Source organism: Diaporthe batatas (assembly GCF_019321695.1).
Source record: "Diaporthe batatas strain CRI 302-4 chromosome Unknown Contig00008, whole genome shotgun sequence".
NCBI lineage: Eukaryota > Fungi > Ascomycota > Sordariomycetes > Diaporthales > Diaporthaceae > Diaporthe > Diaporthe batatas.
The window spans coordinates 929672-951822 of NW_025408555.1; the positions used below are offsets into that span (position 1 = coordinate 929672).

The window sequence follows — 22151 nt, forward strand, 5'->3', positions numbered from 1 at the left end:
GTGTCTGTGTGATCAGACAAACCCTTTTGGCTTCATCTGGTGCATCAAGATGCCAAGCTGCAAGGACTGTGGCATTCACTGTGAGGGCATGTTTTGTCCGTAAATAGGGTGTCAGAGGCAGGTCCGAAGTCAGGTATTTATTTTTACAAGATATCTGAAATTAGTTAAAGAATCCATACTTACACATTTGACTATAGGAGAGACATTGATGGCGCAAATAGATTCCACTCTCACTAGGCGTTGCTTACTCATGGCGGCTATATGACAGGTAAATGGACACTAGAGCTTAGAGCACCAGCTGACAGAGTTGGTCACTGGACCCAAGCCCCAACACACTTTGGATATTACTGTTGTCCCTTGCCGTTATTTCGTGTGTATCACAATGCTCCTGTTCGAGAGTTTCGGAGTTGGCGGTGATTAGTTCCAAGAAATGAAGTCCTCCGCAATTGCATTTAGACGTAGATATTGATGGTTGAGAATTGCGAAAACGTCATTGTAGAGTCTCACTTTTTGCTGCCTCCGTAAGCTCATGAGGGACAAAACTTCGTCCTTTTTGCTGTCCATTTTTCCGTTGTGCCCCCTGCGAAGTGTGTCGCAGCTCATATCCACTGCTCCTATTCCCATCTAATAGGTCCAAATCTAACGACGACGATTTACTGTGGCAAGGTGAAATCTGCTGACGTTTCTAAGACGCGGCCCATATCTGTAGAAAAGCCACGGTAGGGGGGCCATGGCCATTGCTAAAAATCCTAGGAGGCTCGTGGCCCAGGGCGTACCCATCTTCCCGTACATGTCCTGGGCGAAGATTGCGAACACTGCGCCGAAGAGCGATCTTAGCAGGGTATTTGCAGCTAGGGCACTCGTGCTGTACTCAGCATAGCAGTCGGTCAAGTATCCCGTGATGCCAAGGAACAGCATGACCAACCCAAAGCCGAAAGGGACACCCGCTGCAATGCTCCATGCCCACGGAGTCGGAGGCAGCGCGGTCCAACCGAACCACAGTAACCCGAGTGGAAGGAACCATGAAATTATGACAAGATGCGGGAGACGCGCTTCCGGCTGTGGAGACGCGGGGCCACCGAGCTTGAGGACGTAACGAGCATGTATCCGGTCTACCAAAGGCGATAGCAAGGCCGCAATAGCCATACCCAGGCCGATGCCAAGGAACGATAAGCCGGAGATGCCGAGAGACCAGCCACGGGCCCTCTGAAAGACAATTGGATAGGCTGTGAAGTCCAGGAAGAGGACGCCATAAATGAAGGCCATGTAGAGTGACAATGAGATGAGAATTGGCTCAGTGAAGAGCATGATCCATGGTCTCGTGAGGCTGACAGAGAACCTCTGCTTCAGGGGTTCGCGGGCTTGAGCTTCAACTCCGAGCCGAGGTTGGTGACCTCGCCTTGTTTTGTGATCGAGCAGCTTTGGTGGGTAGGTTTCAGGCAAGAGGAAGACAGTGAGGAGGTAGATTGCGGAGGACACGATCAACACCAGCCAGAAGTTCCATCTCCACGATACATACTGTGTCAGGAACCCACCAACAATGGGTGCTAGTACGGGACCGCAATAACTGGCGACTGTAAAGAATGCGAAAGGCACTGAGCGATGTGAATCTGGCCAGAGATCCACAATCGAGCCTCCAGAGTTCGCAACACTAGGTGACCCGAAGAAACCAGCGATGAAGCGGAAGACGAGCAGAGCTGCTATGTTTGGCGATAGTGCACATCCTAGATTTGCCAAGCAGAATACAAGAAACGTCGATCGGTAAATAGGATTTCGGCCACTGGAAGAGATTGCGTAAGTTAGATGCTAGTTACGACAGCCTCACAACTCAGGTAACATACAGGAGCTCGGCTAGAGGAGCGAAGAAAAATGGCCCGAAGCCGAATCCCACAAGATAAGTTGTACCACCAAGTGTTGAGACTAGCATTGACGTATTCAAGTCCTTGCTAATGGCGCGAATGGCAGGCGTATGGACACTCGAGCTAAAGCTGACAATGCCGGCAATCCCGACAACAATGCTTGTGTACAAAACTAGGACGAGGTTTGAGGTCTGTCAGCCCCGATGAGAGAGGATACTTGACAAATTTTCTCTCCATCTGGTCACATACCTTTGCAGAAGCGGGACCAATTTATCGGATCTTCTTCCCCTTCCAGCTTTGAGAGTAGGCTGTCGGGCTCAGAGCTGTATTCATTCTGAGTGCTCGGGGGAACCGGGGCCTCCGCGAAGTCTGACTTTTCCATTGGACTAATGAGAAATATCAGGAGCTTCGCTACGAATTTACGGTCAGTAAAAATCATATGTAGTACGAGTAAAGCGGCGGTTTTATTGTTTCGTGACGGGGAATCATTGGCGAGGCTAAGGCTGTGATGTCATCATGTCAAACCAACAAATTGCAAGGAAAAGTTGGCCAACAATTTACCCGGGCCAAAAATGTCTATAGCCTCATTTGAAGCAGTCAGCATGCCCAAGCCGCAAGTTGCATGTTACACAACGGGGTAGCTGCCCGGTTTTTCTACGCTCTAGACCACCGAAAATATGGTTGGGAATGTGGCGTGATGAATCCTGCGGATTGTGCGAAAACTTTAAAATTGCCGCCCATGCTAGATGTGTATATAACTATCGCGCAACGGTCAGCACGCTCAGCGCTTATTACCAAATACTATGCACTGTGCCACAGGCTAATCAAGTTTAAGCATAGTTCGCGAGTAAACACAGAGATGTGAGAATGCATTCAGATGTAGCTCAACATTTCGTTTGGTTTGTTTAGTTGCGATGATTTGTTGATCTTCTACTGCTTCCGTGAGAAAAGGAAGGTAGCTCGATCGCGGCGGATTCACATAATTTGTGAATATACGAAGGATTCCATTGCTAAAGACAACTCATGACGTCTTGATTCTGGCAGCACGGAGTTGTCCATCGTGGCGTCGTCTTGGAGTCTTCGGTGATCCAGGCGGATTCTGCAGCCAGGGTGGACTGCAGTCTGTTCTCGATGTGAGAGAATGCAAGGCTCTGGGTATCCCGTCATCGCCTTCGAGCTCCCTTCCAAAATTCTGGCTGCATATGCATTGCCCTTTTGAGACTGAATGGTGTCATTCTGCGACTAAGATCGGGCTAATGATCAGTCAGTACGTGAACTGGCGCAGGAAGAATTTCACGACAGCTTCCGAGGCCAATTCAGGCTCGGTCACGTCATGGCGAGAGCAAAGATGTATAAATGGATGGAGGTGGACATATAATGCTCCCTGGATAATCATGCCAAAGACATCATTATCACATCTTCTATTACCCAAAAGTATCACAGCATATTCCTACAAACTTTACCATGCGCACTCTAGAAGTTGGCATCGTTGGCGGTGGCATTGCTGGTCTTTACACTGCACTCCTTCTTCAACAACAAGGTCATTCGGTTACCGTGTTCGAGGCCAAAAGCAGGCTCGGAGGTAGAATCTACACACATCATTTCAAGACGGAAGATGTTGGCCACCTCGCCTTCTTCGAAGCTGGGGCGATGCGCATTCCCCTTTCCCCCCTTCACGCCTGCGTCTTCGAATTCGTTCGATACCTCAACGAACAGAACGCCGTGCAAGACAAGGTCGAGTTCATCCCGTACGTTCTGCAGCACATAAATAACAAGGTTCACCTACAAGGGCGCGTGTGGGACGCTACCGACAGATCGCTGGCTGCGTGGATGGAATTGCCAGAGAAGTTTCATAACAAGACAGCAGGGGAGATGCTGCGAGTTGTCATGAGCCCTTGGATCGCGCTTCTAAATGACGACTTCGAGCGCGGCATGGTCGAGGTTCTTCGGTATGACGAACTCACGTTTAGACAATACCTCCGAGAAGAGGCAAAATGGCCGCACCAGGTCATTGACTTCGTCGAGCTCATCATGAGTCAGACAAACCAGTACGACCAGAGTTTCACAGACTTGGTCCTACAGACGATGCACTTCTCCAACCCTGGTGAGTATTGCCCTCCAAGCTCATCATTCTATTTCCTGGCATACGTCTAATACCTGCTTGTAGAATGGGTTACGGTGCAGGGGGGACTATCCCGCATCATAGATGCTGCAGCGAAGGCACTCGGGCCGTCTTGCATCTTCCGAAACGCCCCCGTGAGCGAGATTCATGAGCTCCCTGATGGCAAGCTGGAGCTTGGAATTGGAGGTATCGCTCCAACTAAGCGTGTCTTCGACAAGGTAGTTCTAGCTGTGCCACCAGCAGCTATACAGCAGGGCATCCGGACGCGACCTAAGTGGTCATATATGAAGGAACGTGCCATCCAGGCCATCCACGAAGGCCCTTTGTACAAAATGGGCCTGCATTTCCAAACTCGATTCTGGGAACACACGGCGGATCCCTGCTTTGGAGGACAGACACAGACTGATCTCCGGATTCGATGGATCGTCTACCCATCCAACGACATTGGGTCTTCCAAGAGCGGGTGTCTTATGGTGTACGCCGGCATGACTGATGCCCTCCGCTGGAGCTGGACCACGCACCAGGAGAGAGTGCAGCTGGTCATGGAGGACTTGAACACTTTCTTCCGTCCTCAAGGCGTGGACGTTTATGGTCAGTTTATCGAAGCTTTCGACATGCACTGGCCGAGTGAAGCCGGGGGAGGCAACACAATGTATCTTCCCGGTCAGTACTCGAGGTTCCACGAGGTCATGAAGAAGCCTGAGGGGAACATATACTTTGCAGGAGAGCATATTTCTAGGCATCACACCTGGGTCGCTGGTGGCATTGAGTCCGCTCATCAAGCCACTGAGCAGCTATTGGGAGGGCAGTCAATGCCGGGCTTGGGGTCCCAAGGAAAGGTACGGAGTGGTCCGACTGAACTGGATTCTCAGCTGCCACACATGGAGACCGGCATAGCATTGGGGAGTAGAGTCAAGATGGGCACAAGCCTCATGGCGAAGGCATAACTTTGTGGAAATGCGGTTCACTTTGAAACTACAGGTAGATCCAGCTGACAAGAAGAGGCGGGCTGATTAACACGAACATACTAAAGGATAGGTCCACACGGAGTACTTCCAATAGAAACCCACATGAACGAGTAACTATGGTGATAGCAGCATGAGCCTATCGTGATGGTGGTGCTAGCAGCGCCGAGGAGGTAGAGAAATTTCGTGTTAGCGTACATTATCGATGATAGGAACCAGGAATATCTTGTCCTAATAATGAAGTCGGTCCGACTATCGATAGCGGCTACTCAGTCAAGGACGAGATGGAGGGTCAGACTGAGAACATTTGAACACTGCATTCTGTGTGGGCCACGCCTTTGGGGCATAATGAATGCTTCGCTAGCTATGATTCTGAAGCGGCCGTGACATATCAGCTGTTGGGCGGCTTGGGTCGATGATGTTGGTCGACAGCGCCTTCAGAAGCCATTCTTGCTTGTCTCGCTGTCTGCCCCAGGGTGTGCAGCTGTAACGAGGCTGGGATCATGTGCTACCATTCGTGGTGTTCTATCCCTGCGTTCATCGGCATCGAGTTCCTATAAGGATAACTATACCTGAGTTTTGCAACAGGAGGCGCGACTGCTAGCCACACGCTCTCTCGTCCGGCCAAAAGACCATAATAATCAATCTGGTAGATTGGCTATTCCTAGTAGTATATAAGTACCGTGCCGACACTAGTTTGGACATATGCAAATAAAAAACGAAACCATGGGTGGTTTCGTTCTTAATCCCCATACATATAAAATGTATAACGAGACCATTAATATAATTGGATTACACTATATCTCCATTTAAAGAGCCTCGTTGCGCACTTTGGTAGGAAGTAGGTATCCTAACAAGCACCTTCCTAGCTGATTAGGGTTACTCGACATCCGACATTTCATAGGCTAGCTGTGTGGCAAGGACCTTCACGATTTAGTAGACTTACTACTACAGCACTCCTATAAGGACTTCTCTATACTATCTATAATATAATATAACCTTATAATACTGATAACTACTAATAGTTTTTTTTCTATTTTAATATACTTATTATTATTATACTTATTATTAATATATAATTATTAATATAAAAATAGTAATATAATAATTAATATCTTTTAAATAAATATTTAAAAAATATTTTATATTTTTAAAAAGTTAAATAAAGTTTATTTATTATATATAAATAGTAAATAAATATTCTTTAATTAATATAAAAGGTAAACTTTTAAATAATAAGTTTTGTTTATAAGAAATTTAATTTTACTTTTATTTTATATATATTTAAAGATATATATAGCGCCTTTATATAGTGGTAAGCATTCTTTTAAGAAATAATTTATTTATTATAAAGTTTTTTATTTTTAAATACTAATTAGAAAAATAAATTAAAATAAAAGAACTTATAAAGAAATTTAATAGTTTTTTATATAAATAAGTTTAAAAGTATATATTAAGTAATTATTAAGTTTATACTTAAAAGATTAATAAATAACTAGTTTAAAAGCTAAGAAAGTACTATAAAATAAATATATTATAACGCCTATAACTAGCTACTGCTCATACTATTGGCCGTGAACATTAGAAAAAGCTCTTCAGCCCTTCAATGGTTTGCCTAAAACCAACTACTTCGTTGGTGTCTATATCAAGCTCTGCGGGGCTTATGAACTCCTCAGTCTCTTGCCAAGGGTCACACATCTCGCCGAACTTGAACTGCAAACCCAACTCATGACCAGGTGGGCCCCAAAGGCGGCTGTAGGCCTCCTGTGTGCACTTCATAAGCACACCTGTCTTGCCCGTAACTTCCGCCCAAACATCCATAATATTCTGGAAGGTCCATTTCTCAAGCGCGACGTTGGCATACTTTCCGAACGCCTTGGGGCCAGTCGCTAAGACTTGACGGACCCAGATACCGGGATTGACAGCCATGTCACCCGCTATCAATATTTTTGCATCTGGATTAGTAGGCACAATCTGAATCCAAGCTCTGGTGGAGGGCTGTATAGACGTCAACCAGCATTCTCGACTGAGTTGAAGACAGACGTGACTCACGTGCTGTATTGGCTTGAGGAGAGGGAAGAACGCTAAGTTCTGGGGGTAAAAGCCGAAGTAGAGATATGTTGTCTTCTCCGCCAAGTCGGGCAACTCTGACTTGATACGGGCGTCGACGTTTGCCTTGTAATCCATGTGTGGAGTTGAATGTTGACCATTGAGAATACGCTTGGCACTTGGAGTGGTCGACCAGATATAATGCTCCAGAGTGGAGGTCTGAGCTGCAGCTCGAGCAATCTTCATGCCCTGTTCCTCTTCAAGCAGGCCAGACTCATCCTGAGATTTGCCCGAGAACAGGTGTTCCCACCAGTTGGTCATGGCAAACACGGCATTCACACCCTAGTTACCATGCATGAGCAAACAATCAAGACAAATGCTGCAAATCCAAGACGATTTGGTTTGCACTGCCGAAAGACTAAGCTGACCTGGAAAGCATTGACTAGTGAGGCCTCATTGTCGAAGCTGGCTTGCACGACTTCGACTCCCGCTGCAGCAAGCTTCTTGGCAGCCTCGCTGGTCGGATTCCTGGTGACGGCTCGGACGGACCACCCTGGACTCTTCCTCATTATGTTGACAACTCCGCCTCCTTGGGACCCTGTGGCCCCAGTCACAGCAATGGTTTTAGACATCACGAGCTTGTTGGATCAGATAGATCGCAAAGGCAGTCTTAGATCAGCTCAGGGAAAGAGTTAGTTAGTGTTGTGCACCGGAGTATTTAGTGTATCGGGCTTGATGAAGCGATCATGTGACAAGCAAGAGGTCGTCATAGTTACAGGCAAATTTCCAAGGCAATGTGCAGGAAGAGGTTGCCGATTTGTATTTGAAAGCCCTTGACTACCAGCTACATCGGGCTTATACGTCCCCGCACCGAGATGCGTCTTCAGCCAGTGTCAGCCCACCCAGCTCTTCATGTCTGCCCACCCAGTACATGATCTCCTTGGCACCTTACTAAGGGCTAAAGTACTTCCTTAATAAGGAGTACCTGCCCTACATTTTAAAAGCTGTCTTGATAGCCCATTCTAGTTTCAGGATGGGGTTTTTACCTATAGCAGAATCGTGATGAAATCAACACCCTGCAAGACAGACTTGTCAGAGCCTTAAGGACTAGGGTTCAGGCCGACTCCGAGCATTAAGACCTTCTTAACAATTAGTCACATTATAAGTAGGGCTTAGAAGGACACTCTATAAAGGCACATTATATATTATATACTTAGGCCCATGAATTCCTCCTGCAATTCACACTTACTTTATTATTAGTTATTATAGTAGTTATAACAGTCCTTTATTAGGCTTAGTTAGTAGGGAAGGTATTCACCTATATAAACCCTTTAGGTAACCCTTTAATAGTTAGTTACTAATAATTAACTACTTTTAATACTACTTTTTCTACCCTTATATATATAAATTTAATTAATATTAATTAATAATTATAAAAATAACTATAAATAATTAGATTAATAAAATAGTTTATTATTTTATAGTTTAATTATTTAAAAAGTAATTATATTAAGGCTATTAAATTCTATTTAATTTATATAATTTATTTAATATAATTATTTTTAACTAATAGAATAGAGTTATATAACCTATTTAAAAAATTAACTTTTTATAGATATTTTAATAATTATTAAATATAAAATTTAAATAATCTTTTAAATATTTAATATTTAGTTTAATATTATTATTTAAAATTATTTTTATAAATATTTATTATATTTTATATAGATAAGAACTTTATTAAGACTTTAAATTTTTATTTATTTTATTATTAAACTTTTTTATATTTTAATAATACTTTAAACTTTATAAATTAACTTTATTAAATATTAAACTTTTATTTATTTTTAATTAATAAGTTTTTAATATACTTATATATATCTTTAAATTAATATTATAGTAAATATTTTTATATTTTATTAGTAAGAATTATTAATTCCTTAAATTAATTATATTTAACCTTTAAAATAATATAATTTTATTAATATATTTATTTTTATAATTAATTTTCTTATTATTTTAATAATTATTTATAATAGCTCCTTTTAAGAATTTATTAGATTTATTATTATAATTAATATTATTATTTATTAAAATATAGGATAAAATATATTTTAAAGTAGTTTATATATATAATATTAATTTTAAGTTATAAAGTATAAATTTATTAGAAAATAAAAATTTAATATAATATAAATTAATATATATATTATATAGTATTTATAGGTATATAAATATTTTAATATTAAAAGTTATATAAAATATTTATAAAGGATTTTAATAAATAGATTAAAAGATATTTATAGTTATTAATAAAACTTTTTAAGAATTAAAAATAATTTTATATATTAAAGGTATATAAATTAATTTAAAGATTTATTAGAATTTATTTATATTTAATTTTTTATTAAATTAAAAATATTAAAATAGTTTAATAATTAATTTAAAAGATTTATAAATTAAATAAGATTTTATTTTATTATAAGTTAATTTAGAAAAAAATAACTTTTAAATTTAAGGATAAAATTATTATTATTAAGAATTTAAAGAGGAAGAATAAAAATAAGAATAAGAATAGAAAGATATTTATAAAAAGTAAGAAAGATAGAAATAGGATATATAATAAATATAAAAGAAATTATTATAATATAAAATAATAATTTAAATAATAATTTAGAATTTAATAATAATAAATAAAAGAAAAAGGATAGAAAGGATAATAAAAGAAGAAAGATAGATATAATAATAAGTTATATAATAAGTTTAATAAAGAAAATAAAAGTTTAAAAGGATTTATTTAATAGATTTTTATTTTTATTTTTATTATTTCTTAATTTTAAATCTTTTAAAATAACTATTTTAAGGATACTTTTAAAATATAGAATTTAATAATATACTATATTTTATTATTAGTAGAATATTTTAATAAACTATTTAAACTAAATATAATAGTTAATATTAGTAAATATTATTATAATAATAAAATATATTTTAATTAAGTTTATAATATATTTAATAATAAAGTTTTTATTTTTTCAATATATATAAGAATTTAAATATTTAATTAATATAATTTTATATAGCTTTTATATATATTAAAGGGTATTATTAAGATATTTTATTTATATAATATTAAGTAAATTAATCTATTTTAAATAATTTATTTTAAAATAAAATTATATTTTAATAATAATATTATTTATTAAAATTATTTTATTAATTAAAATATATTAATTTTTATTAATTTATATTAAAAGAATTTTAATAAGTTAAGAGTTAAAGTATTATAATTATTAATTAATAAGTTAAATATATATTATTAAGTTTTTAGTTATTATAATAATTAATTTATTAAAGATAATATTTTATATATAATTAAGGATATATTAGAATTTATTATAATATTTTATAAATTTTAATATTAGTTAAGGTTTTATATTTAAATTTATATATTTTATTATAAGTTTATTAATTATAATAATTTATAAATTATATATTTATTATAAATAAAATTAAGTTTAATAAGAAAGATTAGTATTTTATAAATTAAAAGTATAATAATAATAATTTTTATAGTAAATATTATAGTGGATTTTATAATAAAGTAACTTTTATAATAATTTTTAATAGAACTTTTATAGTAGTTAAAATATTAAGTTTAATAATTATAATAGTTATAATAATTATAAAGGTATATTTTATAGAATAATTTTTAATAAAAATATACTTTATATATAATAAAGAAGGATATTAATTTATATAATATTCTTTTAATAAATAATAATATTTTTAATTAATATACTTTATAATATAGAAGAATAAAATAAAGACTTTATAAATATAAATTATATAATATTTTTATTAATTTTAAAATTAAATATAAAAATATTTAATTTAATTTAAAATTTAATAATAATTTTAATTAAATTTATATTTTATATTTAATAAATTAAATATTCTTTTATTTAATTAATTTTTATTATAATAATAATTTATAATAAAAGTACTTTAACTTTAATATTTATATTAAAAATAATATTTTATATAAAGTATTTTAAGATATTTTTTAATATTAATATTATAATTTATTTTATTATTAAATATAATTAATACTTTACTTTATATTATAATAATACTTTATTTATATTAAATATATTATATATTAATAAAATAAATATTTATTTTAAATTAAATAATATAATATATTCCTTTAAATTACTATTTATATTAATTTTTATTAAAATTATAATATTTTATATAATTAATATATTAATATTTTTATTTTATATTTAAGATATAATTAAATTAATAATTCTTTTAGAATATAATAGATAAAGTAGTATAATAGAATAATAATAATATAAAAACTTTTATTATATAAAATAGGAATATTTATAGTTTTTTTAATTAGATTAATAATTAATATATTAATTAATTTATTTTTATTAAAATTAAACTTTAATTTATATTAATACTTTAAATATTTTTATTAAATATTTTTAATATTTTCTTATAAATATAGAATATATAATAAATATAACTATATTAAAAGTAATTTTTACTTTTATTATTAATATTAAATATATATATTTATATTAAAATATTTTAAATTTAATTTAATAAATAATTATAACTTTAATTATAAACTTATAGTAGATATTTTTATTTAATTAGATTATTTATATTATATATTATAGATATTATTATATTATTTTAAGTAAAATACTTTCTATTATTATTATTAATAAAAATATATAAAAGTTTTATATAATTAAATTAATATATATTTAAAGTTATTAAATTATATTTAATATAATATAAATATAAATTTTATATTTTTAAATTTTATATTATAACTTAAATATTAAATATTACTTATAAATAAATTTTAATTAAAGTATATTAATTAATTAATAAGGTTAAATATTATTATATAATATTATATTATACTTTTAATATTTTTTATAAAATTATTTAAAACTTATTTTTAAAAGTTATTTTTAAATAAATTTTAAAGTTATAAATAATATTATTAACTTTAATAGTTTAATTTTAATTTTACTTATTTTTACAGTATATTTTAAATTAATGTTAACTTTTTTATATTATTTATATTTAAATAAGTAAAACTATTTAAAAGGTTATAAATATTATTTATATTATTAATATTAAATAAAAGTTAATAATACTTTAAATATATATAATAAATTTAATATAATTACCATTTTTTTATTATTATAAAGTAATATTTAATATAATATAAAAAGAAGGTTAATAAGGACTTTATAAACTACTTATTATTAATAGCTATAATATAACTTTTAACTTCCTAATAAACCTATTATATTTTATTTTACTTAAATTTAAAAATATTATTATAATTTTAATTTTAATTCTAATAATACTTTTAATAATAACTTAATTATATTTAAACCTTTTATTTAAATTACTATTTAACTTTAACCTTATAAATATAAATATTTCTTTAATTTTAAAATAAATTAAAATTTAACTTATTAATATATTCTTTATAAAAAAGATAATTATAAATTAACTTTAAAGTTATAAACTAATAAAGTTATTTTTACTTTTAATAAATTATTTAAAGTATTTAATAAAAGAAGATTATAAATTTAATTAATTATAATATATTTATATTTAAATTATATAATTCTAAAAATATAATAATATTTATATTTTTAAAGTATAATTTATATATAAAATTAAAATAAAAGTAAAAAGTTATATAAAAGTTTTATATAATTTTTAAAAATATAAAAATATTAATAAAAGTTTATCTTAATATAATTTTTAATTATTTAAAACGCTAATTAATATTTATTATTTATAATTATATTTATATTAATATTACTTTATATTATATAAATTAAACTTTAAAATATTATTTAAATATATTTATAGTTTAAATTAACCTTTAAATATATTATTTTAATTAAATTACTAAAAAGAAATTATTATAAATACTTTAAAATATAATTATAAAAGTTATACTACCTTTATATAATATACTTAAATTTAAACTTTATTAATATATAATATATTATAAATATTATATTAATATACTTAATATAAAAATCTTTATATTTAATTTTTATCTTTTAATTATTAAACTTTAATATAATAAAACTACTTTAAAATTATTACCCTTTAAATTAATAATACTTTAACTTTAATTATTAAAACTTTCTTTTAAATATTTACTAAAAGATTAAGGAATAAAGATTTTATTATAAATCTAAAAATATTTAACTTTAAATAACTCCTTTTCTTTTAATAATACTCTACTTTTAATTAATAAAATAATATTTATATAAAATAAAAATAAAATAATAAGCTTAAAACTATAAATATTAAAATAAAAATAAAATATAAAAGTATATTAAATAATATATATAAACTACTTATTTAGCTTTTATTTATTAATTTAAAGCTATATTTAATCTTTTAATTACTATTTAAGCTTATAATTTAAGTAAAGTAAACTATTAAAAATTTAATAAATATTTTAATTAATAAATTAATAACTTTAAATATAAACTATATTTTATTCTTATTAACTTAAAACTATTAAATTAATAATTTTTATTAATAAATTATTTATTAATAATAATAATTTTAATTTATAAATTAATTTTATAATTATATTTATTAATAAAATTAAAATTAAAAATATAAAATAATAATTTAAATAAAATATTATTTATTAATTCTCTATTAAATATAAGTATATTACTAAAAGTATTTTTACTTTAAAGATTTATAAAATAATAAATAAATTTAATATAAATAATATAATTTTAAATATTTTAAATAAAATTATTAATTATTTAAAACTATTAATTATTTTATTAATTATTTATATTAACTCTTTTTATATAAATATTTTATTAAATTTAATATAATTAAAAGAATATTTAATAATTAATATAATAATACTCTATTAATTATATAAATAATAAAAATTTATAAAGTTTATTAAATTTATAATAATAATAATCTTATTAATATATTTATTAAAATAAACCTTAATAAATTACTTAAAAGCTTATATTTTATAATAAATTAACTTTTAAATTAAAAGATATATAAATTATAAGGAATTTATTTTAATTTAAATTTAATAAATTAAAATAATTAACTTATATTAAAAATTAAAGTTTATTAAAAGCTAATATAATTATAAAATTATAACCTTTAATTAATTTTTTATAATATAATATATAATATTATTAAAAATAAAAGTTAGATTAATAAAGATAATTTTTAAATATTAAGTTAAGATAAAACCTTTTAAACTATTTTATTTAACCTTAAACCTTCTTAAACTTAATTTATATTATTAATTTTATAATAAAAATTAATATTAAAGGTTATATTATAAAAGTTATTTTATTTTTAAATAATTTAAAAACTATATTTTTTTAATATTTTAAATTTTTTTAAATTAATTTTAAAATTATTTTCTTAATTATAATATTTATATTTTTCTTTAATAATAAAAATTATAACCTATTTTAAAATAAAGCTTATTCTTTATAATTCTTTTAATATATATTAATTTTATTAATTTTTAAATTAAATTAAGTCTATTAATATATTATAAAACATTTAATCTAATCTAATTTTAAGTTTATTAAAGTAATAATAGTAAAATATAAACCTATATATATATTTTAAATAAGTTATTTAAATACTTAAATTAATAATTTTAAAGTATTTATTTTATAATAATTAAAACCTTTTATAATAAATTAATATATTTATTTTAATTTTATAAAATATAAAATTATAATAAATATATAAATTAAATACTTTTAATAATATTAATAAATTTTCTTTATACCTTTATTTAATAATAATATAATAAAATAATTTCTTTCTTTATATTTATTTTAATAACTTAAAATTTTAAATTTAATTTATATTTAAAATATTTTATTTTATAATAAAAAAGTTATTAATATAATAATTATAATAATCTTTTATTAAACTTAATTAATAGGAAGGTATTTACCTATATAAGCCCTTTAAGTAACCCTTTAATAGTTAGTTACTAATAATTAACTACTTTTAACACTACTTTTCTACCTTTATATATATAAGTCTAGCTAATAGTTATATTAAATATATAGCTTAATAGAATATATATTAAATAGCTTATAGTTTATAATTTTAATATTAAATTACTATATTTTATATATAATTATAAATATAAAATATGTATATAATTATAGGTTTAATTTATTTTAAATATTTAAATTTTAATATTCTTTAAAACTTTACTTATTATAATATTTTATTAAGTTTTAATATTTAAGTTTTAATATTTAAGTTTTAATATTTATATTTTATTTAAAATTTAATTTATATATAAGTTAATTAAAATAAGTAAATAATAAGAATTATATATAATAAAATAATAAATAAAATATAATTTAAAAGGAATAAAATACTATTATTAATTAAATATTATTAAATAAATTTAATTAAATCTTTATTTTAAAAATAATACTTATTATACTTTAATATTATAATAAATTTAAATTTTAAAAGTTTTATAAACTTTAAAAATACTTTTATATAATATAATTTTTAAAGTATATATAAAAGAAATATAAAATATAAATATTTAAAAATATACTTTTAACTCTAATTTTAATTATTTAAATACTTTTAAATAATTAATAACTATTTTATAATATATAAATATTTTAAAATATTATTAGTTTTATTTAATTAAAAATTATATTAATTATTTATTTTAACTTTAATTTAAAGTAATTTATATAAATTTTTATTTATTAAATTAAATATATAAAACTTTATTATAATAGAAATAATTAATTATTTTATTTTAATCTTAAATTTAAATATTACTTTTATACTAAAAGTTAGAATCCTTAAGCATATAAGAGTTTTAATTATATAGGGATTTTAGTACCCCTAATGGCTACCGGCACAGGGGGTAACCAAAGGTCTGACCCCCGGGTACCCGTTCCCTGCATTGCGAAATCCTGGCAAGGGCCTCATAGTGACACTACCCTAGGGTATGATCAAGGAGCTGTTTCCAAACTGAGTACCTAGGTAGCTTTCACCCATGCGGCACGTGCCGGCTGGGCAAGGACGTCATACCATTGTATTTTCTTGGGAACCTGCCATCCCAAGCACCTAGGTACCTAGGTACCTAAGTATGTAGGCGTGGGGGATGGGGTCTGGGCTTTGGCGGGTTTGCCGCAATTGACAAGTTGAGCAGATATTCTCTCATAAATGGCAATCACATATAAAAAGCTAACATCCATTCTCATTCCAATAACATTCAATGCTACTGCATCTTGTGAGCAACTCTCCCCTTTTCGGGAGTTTCCGCCCAAGTTTACAGACCTGGAGATAGAGTTCCACCACATGGACCAAGCAATTTATCAGAAAGCTTAACAGACTGACTGCTCTTAACACAAGCACATACCTCACAAGAGAAAGAATGCTAGCATCACAATGAGTATTTCAAAGTTAACCCCTCATCTAATAAAAATAGATATGCCCTTCCATGCAACACGCAGAACGTGTGGATCATAATGGGCAGCTCATGCTTGCCCCATTTTGGTCAATGTCGTTGAGGGGCAATTTCATATGCAGGGAGAGGGAGAGAGACTTCCAAGCTGTGACAACCCACAGCATCAGCTAGTACATGAGCAAATCCTCTCTCTGGTGTTGCAAATTTATGCTGTACGACAGCCTCTTTTAGCATAGTAATCAGACTGACAGCAGGTGCTGGCTGCCAGTGTCGTAGAAGAAATGAAAGGTACCACAGGTGGGATTCTGGTCAACAGCAAGACAGATTCTTGACCATTGTCATTGGTGAAGTTTGTGAGATGTTTACCACAGTACTCTCTCCTAGACACGCCATTGTCTGGTACCAGACAGCTGATCTACAGAGGTGCCTAGTCTGCATTGCAGGCCCCTTGCAGGGGTTCACAGACAACAGCTCCTGAGGTCAAAGTTTAAAAATTGCATGTTCAGCTTGCGCCACATGCAAACGACCTGGCCACGGGATGTTATTAGCATTTCTTCCAGCACAACAAGAGCAGACAACAAAGCCCCTACTGCTGTTCCTCTTCAGATCCAGCACTCGTCGATACCCTGTGTCATCCAAAATGTGCGTTCTTTTGCTCATTTTTCTTGTGGCAGCCTTGGCTGGCTTCTGTGACGCGCTGTCACCCCACAAACCAGCTCATGTGGGGCGTCTTGTGGCCGATGACCTACCGCGTTTCTCTCACCACGGCCTGTTCTCGCGCAACGACACCAACTCTAGCAAGACTTCTGGCACATACAAGCTCTCCGACCTGTACGACTACACCAATTTCTTTGACAAGTTCAATTTCGTCGAGGTAAGCATGCCCAAATGGCTCTTTTATGGACCCAAGTGAGAGGTGGTGATGGTTCTAACTCAAACTCAGAGTCGCACTGGTACAGACCAGTACAGCGATGTTGACCCGACACATGGCTTTGTCCTCTACCAGAATCGGTCTGAGGCCGAGCGCATGGGCTTGGCGCAGGTGGTCGATGGTTCTGTGGCTATCATGGCTGACTACAAGACCGTGATTGACGACCCACGTGGCTACGGTCGGAAGAGTGTCAGGATCGAGAGCACCGCGAGGTACAACCATAGTCTGGTTATTGCGGATTTCTGGCACCTCCCAAAGGCCCAGTGTGGAACCTGGCCCGCCTAGTAAGCCACTGCTTACCTGTATCTCCTCCGTTTCTGGAGTTTTGAGACTGACAGCCTCGACCAAGCTGGACGTATGGACCTCACTGGCCAGAGAGCGGGGAGAGTAAGTTGCTTGACTACCCGGCAGTAAATACCTGCGCGAGCACGAGACTGACCTCAGAAACCTCCAGTGGACATCTACGAGCAGTGGAACGACTACCAGTTCAACCGCCAGACCCTGCACACGGACCACAACGTGTCGACAGGCAACTGCACCTTCGACATGGGGAGCACCCTCGGCTTCCACGCCTTCGACATGGCCAACTCCAAGATAACCGAGACCTGCGACGTCTACGCGAGCGACAACAGCGGCTGCACCAGCTGGGACTACGAGGGGCCCTACGGCTCACGGGAGGGCGGCGTCTACGCCATGGAGTGGACGAGCGACTACATCCGGATGTGGACGTGGCACCCGGACGATGTCCCGCTGGACGTCCAGGAGGGCGCCCCGGACCCGGAGGGCTGGGGCCTGCCTGGGCTCTCGGTGGGTGGCTCGCTTTGCGATGTTGACCGGGCGTTTAAGAACCAGGCCATCGTGCTGAACATTGACTTTTGCGGCGACACTGCGGGATCTGCAAACGAGTGGACCCAGTCATGTGCTGAGAAGACGGGCTACAACATCTGTGCGAGATATGTGGCGGCGGAACCTGGGGATTTCGAGGAGTCGTGGTTTGGGGTGAGGACGATCAAGGTCTACACTCTTCACTGAGCTTTGCATAAATGGCACACCTTTGGCACCGATCCTAGAAATACGTTCCTAGGTACATAAGCAGTGATCCCCTTGGGACTGTTTTCCCCAGGCATCCTCCTTCAATGACACGGAACTCGCGCTCTTCGTGCGCACCGAGTCCGCGAGCCAGCACACTGTCATTATATTCCTGGGCACGTGTAGTTAAACAACGATTCGCTATCGGCTGATTTGACACCCGAATCGGATTCGGCGAATCCGATGATCCCGGTTGTTGATATCTTTATGGATCTCCGGTAGGGGTGTGCGCAAACACGGTAGATTTGACGATCGAATCATTTGAACATGCTAATGCAAAGAAAGTGAACCTTCGGCCTCGCTTTCCCAATGTTGTGGCGACAAGTCTCCCATGTACTTACTGCTCAGTGTAACCTCGCTAATATCACGGTGGCATTAATGCCGACCCAACCTCTGCCTAGGTATTTCCCCTCACCGTGCTGACGTGTGACAGCTAGCTACGTTAGAAAAAAGTGTATGGGATGTCATTATGAGATGTTATTAAAAAGATGCTCGCTGAGGATGTTATCATGTCCAGAGTCTGAGGGGGCATAACCTGTTTGAAAGCCTGAATTCACCTCGAATTTCTTGCCTTGTGCTCGCAACCAGCTCTTACACTTACGACCTCCCTAAATGTCTCAGCATCCAGGGAGTGGTAGACTCAGCGTCTCCATTATAGGCGGGGGGATCGCAGGTCTTTCAGCAGCAGCGTTCCTCCGCAAGCATGCGCAGCTCAGCATCACGATCTACGAACGGCGAGAAGCGGGTTTTTCGGAGACCTCGGCTGGAATTGGAGTCATGAAAAATGGAATCGCCATTCTGAAACAGCTCGGAATTGACAGAGAGGAGGTACGCGGCGTGATCGCGGCTGGGTGGCGGACGTACAACCTCCAGGAGGAGGAGGTGAGTACGTCGCTAGCAGGGGACGGCCCAGATGGTGAAGGCAATGTGTGGGCCATATTCAGACAAGATCTGAGAGATGCACTTCTCAGAATAGTTGAAGATGTAAAAGGCGATGAGCAGCCTGTCAAGGTGGTGTATCAAAGCCGAGTCGTGGGGCTTGATCCTGAGGCGGGGCTTGTTCAGTTTGCCGATGGAACATCGGTCAAATCAGACCTCATCATCGGTGAGTTTCGACTGATGAGATATAGCTGCTTGTGGATAACTGACGATTGATACGTTTGTTTCAATATAGGTGCTGACGGAATACATTCCATCGTTCGCGACGCGGTGATTCCTTCGACACACCCAGTACCGGCTCCCAGCGGCCTGAGTCTGTATCGCTTCGTTCTCCCCATGAACACCGTCAAGAATGCTATTGGCCAAGACCATGAGCAGCCAGCCATGTTCGATTACAGCAGAGGTACATTTGTCATCTTCATTGCTGCCGGTGACGAAGGCAATCGCAATGTCGTTATGTATCCAATCCGCGGGTACGAATTGATGAACATTGCCTTTGCTGTGCCGGACGGGATACTGAGAGACCCGGACCAGCTTCATTACTCTTGGAACGCATCTGGTAGCAAAGAAGAGATGATAGAGGCTCTTCGCGGATTTCCCGATTGGCTTCAGCGGGTATTTAGGTGAGTGACGCTTTCAACCCAGGCGTCTCTCGTTCTAACAAGACCGTCAACCAGATGTGCCCCTCGTGTCCATCTATTTCAGATGCGCGACCAGGAACCTCTACCAACTTACATAAAGGGACGGACTGTCTTGATTGGCGACGCTGCTCACGCCATGGTTCCATACCAAGGGCAGGGTGCGAATCAGGCCTTTGAAGATGCCGAAGGCCTGAATGTACTTTTTTCTGATGTTACCGAACGGGACGACGTACCTGGTCTTCTCTCTTTCTGGGACAGCGTCCGTCGACCACAAGCTTCCGAGGTACAGAAAAGTTCTCGATCCTCTCTGGCAAATATCGCATCCAAGGACGCCTCAAAGGGTATCTCAACGGTGCGACCGTACACGAGCATGAGTGAAGCTCTAGCGACACTACAGGCAGGAAAATTGGTCGTGTGAAGGTTCAAGTGAGCTAGCCATGAGCATGGCCCTTAGGAGCCGTTCGGGGGCGAATTATTCCTGGGACCGAATCATTATGTGACCGGTTGGTGGGCAAATATTCTGTGACCAGTTGGGGGCGAATCATTCTCTGGCGATTTGAGCCAACTGCATGAGTGAATCTCCACTCGCATCGTGGATCAACATTGCTGTTGGTTTGCAACGGGGCTATTCTGTGACAAGTTGTCAAATCTCTGATCCTTTTCAGCTTTTCCCTCAGCTTTTCGAATCTTCTCGAACCCCCTTTGGCCCCCTGCAGCAGGCGTAACGTCTTATTTTTCCTGAAATCTGTCCATGTGAACGAGGCAGCGTAGGACAGCAACCAAGTCGTTCAAATATCTTGGGTCTTCATCAGCCGGAGTCGAGCTTACTCTAACGGTCTGGCATGCTCCCTGACCATAGACAACTCATAAAGATGGCCAAGAATACCAGTACTTCCGATTATGTCATGGCGGATGTGAAAACCCAGGTGTGTGAGGGCCGATTTATCGTGGTCTAATACCTCAGTCCGGGAGCTAATTGATACATTTCAGAACGAACAAGACCGTCTCGGTATGGTGTCAACCTCGAAGTACGTTGACATCAAATCACTGCAGTCTTGACTAATAAAAGAACCTTGTAGATATCCAGAATCAACTGTGGTACCTCAGTCTCAAAGGAAATCTGCACAAGACCGTCCTCCCGGGTGACCAAAAGGATATTCAGATTCTTGATGTCGGCACTGGCACCGGCGTCTGGGCAGTTGCCATGGCCAAGAAGTGGCCTGACGCGAAGGTCGTTGCAACTGACCTGACGCTCCCGCCTCAAACCGACGACGCGCCGCCAAACCTCAGCTTCATCCGACACAACGCCAATGACCCCGAGTGGCCATTTGAGAAGTTCCATTTCATCCACGGGCGCATGCTTGACGCCGGGATCCGTGACTGGCCAGCATTTCGAGCGACATGCTTTCGTCACCTACTCCCAGGTGGCCATCTCGAACTGGCCCACGTCACGCACCCCATGCATTCCGAGCTTCCGGAGTTTGACAGTCCAGGTGCTTCTCCGTTCCTGCGTCTGATGCATCAGGTCACCCTTGCCTCAAAGAAAGGTGGCATTGATTATGATGTGTCAAGCAAACACCTGCGAGGGCTTGCAGACGTTGGCTTCGAGGACATTGAGGAGACCGCCATCGTGTGGCCGATTGGGACCTGGCCGCAGCAAGAAAACGAACGGGAGATCGGTATGCTTGGCTTGAAGAACACGTTGGGTATTGTCGACTTGGCGGCAAAGTCTATCCTGACACACCAGAATTTCATGGGCAAAGAGGAAGCAGACGACCTGGTGCAAGCCGGTCGGGATGACCTGCTGCAGACCGACAAGAAACACTTCTATCTCACCATGTATGTATCCGAACGTTCCTGTTCCGTATTATTGCTTCATCTCCAATCACCGAAAATTTTCCCGTTCAAACACTATCTGACAGTCTTGACCTTAGGAAACTCTTCACCGCCAAGAAGCCTTGCACGCCTGCATGAGCATGAGCTTTCTACACAGGGGTAAATTGTCAGGAACGAACTCGGTTGCC

At 34.6% G+C, this 22151-nt stretch overlaps 6 protein-coding genes across 6 annotated transcripts; 4 read left to right on the plus strand and 2 right to left on the minus strand.

Annotated features, from left to right (window-relative positions):
• Positions 1-209: 209 nt before the first annotated feature.
• On the minus strand, positions 210-2373 carry KVR01_007134 (uncharacterized protein). The gene is made up of 3 exons (XM_044787999.1): positions 2109-2373; positions 1842-2031; positions 210-1780 (listed from the first exon to the last, which is right to left on the minus strand). Exons 1-3 carry the CDS (start codon positions 2296-2298, stop codon positions 640-642), a joined length of 1521 nt encoding a protein of 506 aa, XP_044643387.1. The 5' UTR covers positions 2299-2373; the 3' UTR covers positions 210-639.
• An 851-nt stretch (positions 2374-3224) lies between these two features.
• Positions 3225-5063, plus strand: KVR01_007399 (uncharacterized protein). The gene is made up of 2 exons (XM_044790859.1): positions 3225-3963; positions 4027-5063. The coding sequence occupies exons 1-2, from the start codon at positions 3324-3326 to the stop codon at positions 4926-4928; spliced, it is 1542 nt and encodes a 513-aa protein (XP_044643652.1). The 5' UTR covers positions 3225-3323; the 3' UTR covers positions 4929-5063.
• Positions 5064-6527: 1464 nt separating this feature from the next.
• KVR01_007099 (uncharacterized protein) lies at positions 6528-7947 on the minus strand (the record flags this gene model as incomplete). The annotated part of the gene is made up of 2 exons (XM_044792138.1): positions 7424-7947; positions 6528-7337 (listed from the first exon to the last, which is right to left on the minus strand). The coding sequence occupies exons 1-2, from the start codon at positions 7625-7627 to the stop codon at positions 6528-6530; spliced, it is 1014 nt and encodes a 337-aa protein (XP_044643352.1). The 5' UTR covers positions 7628-7947.
• Positions 7948-17061: 9114 nt separating this feature from the next.
• KVR01_007386 (uncharacterized protein) lies at positions 17062-18538 on the plus strand. Its single transcript, XM_044794001.1, has 4 exons — positions 17062-17401; positions 17471-17742; positions 17808-17845; positions 17913-18538. Exons 1-4 carry the CDS (start codon positions 17066-17068, stop codon positions 18488-18490), a joined length of 1224 nt encoding a protein of 407 aa, XP_044643639.1. The 5' UTR covers positions 17062-17065; the 3' UTR covers positions 18491-18538.
• A 621-nt stretch (positions 18539-19159) lies between these two features.
• On the plus strand, positions 19160-20113 carry KVR01_007564 (uncharacterized protein; the record flags this gene model as incomplete). Its single annotated transcript, XM_044781235.1, has 2 exons — positions 19160-19652; positions 19722-20113. The coding sequence occupies 2 exons, from the start codon at positions 19160-19162 to the stop codon at positions 20111-20113; spliced, it is 885 nt and encodes a 294-aa protein (XP_044643817.1).
• Positions 20114-20999: 886 nt separating this feature from the next.
• On the plus strand, positions 21000-22101 carry KVR01_007628 (uncharacterized protein; the record flags this gene model as incomplete). Its single annotated transcript, XM_044788885.1, has 3 exons — positions 21000-21053; positions 21215-21966; positions 22062-22101. The coding sequence occupies 3 exons, from the start codon at positions 21000-21002 to the stop codon at positions 22099-22101; spliced, it is 846 nt and encodes a 281-aa protein (XP_044643881.1).
• Positions 22102-22151: the final 50 nt, after the last annotated feature.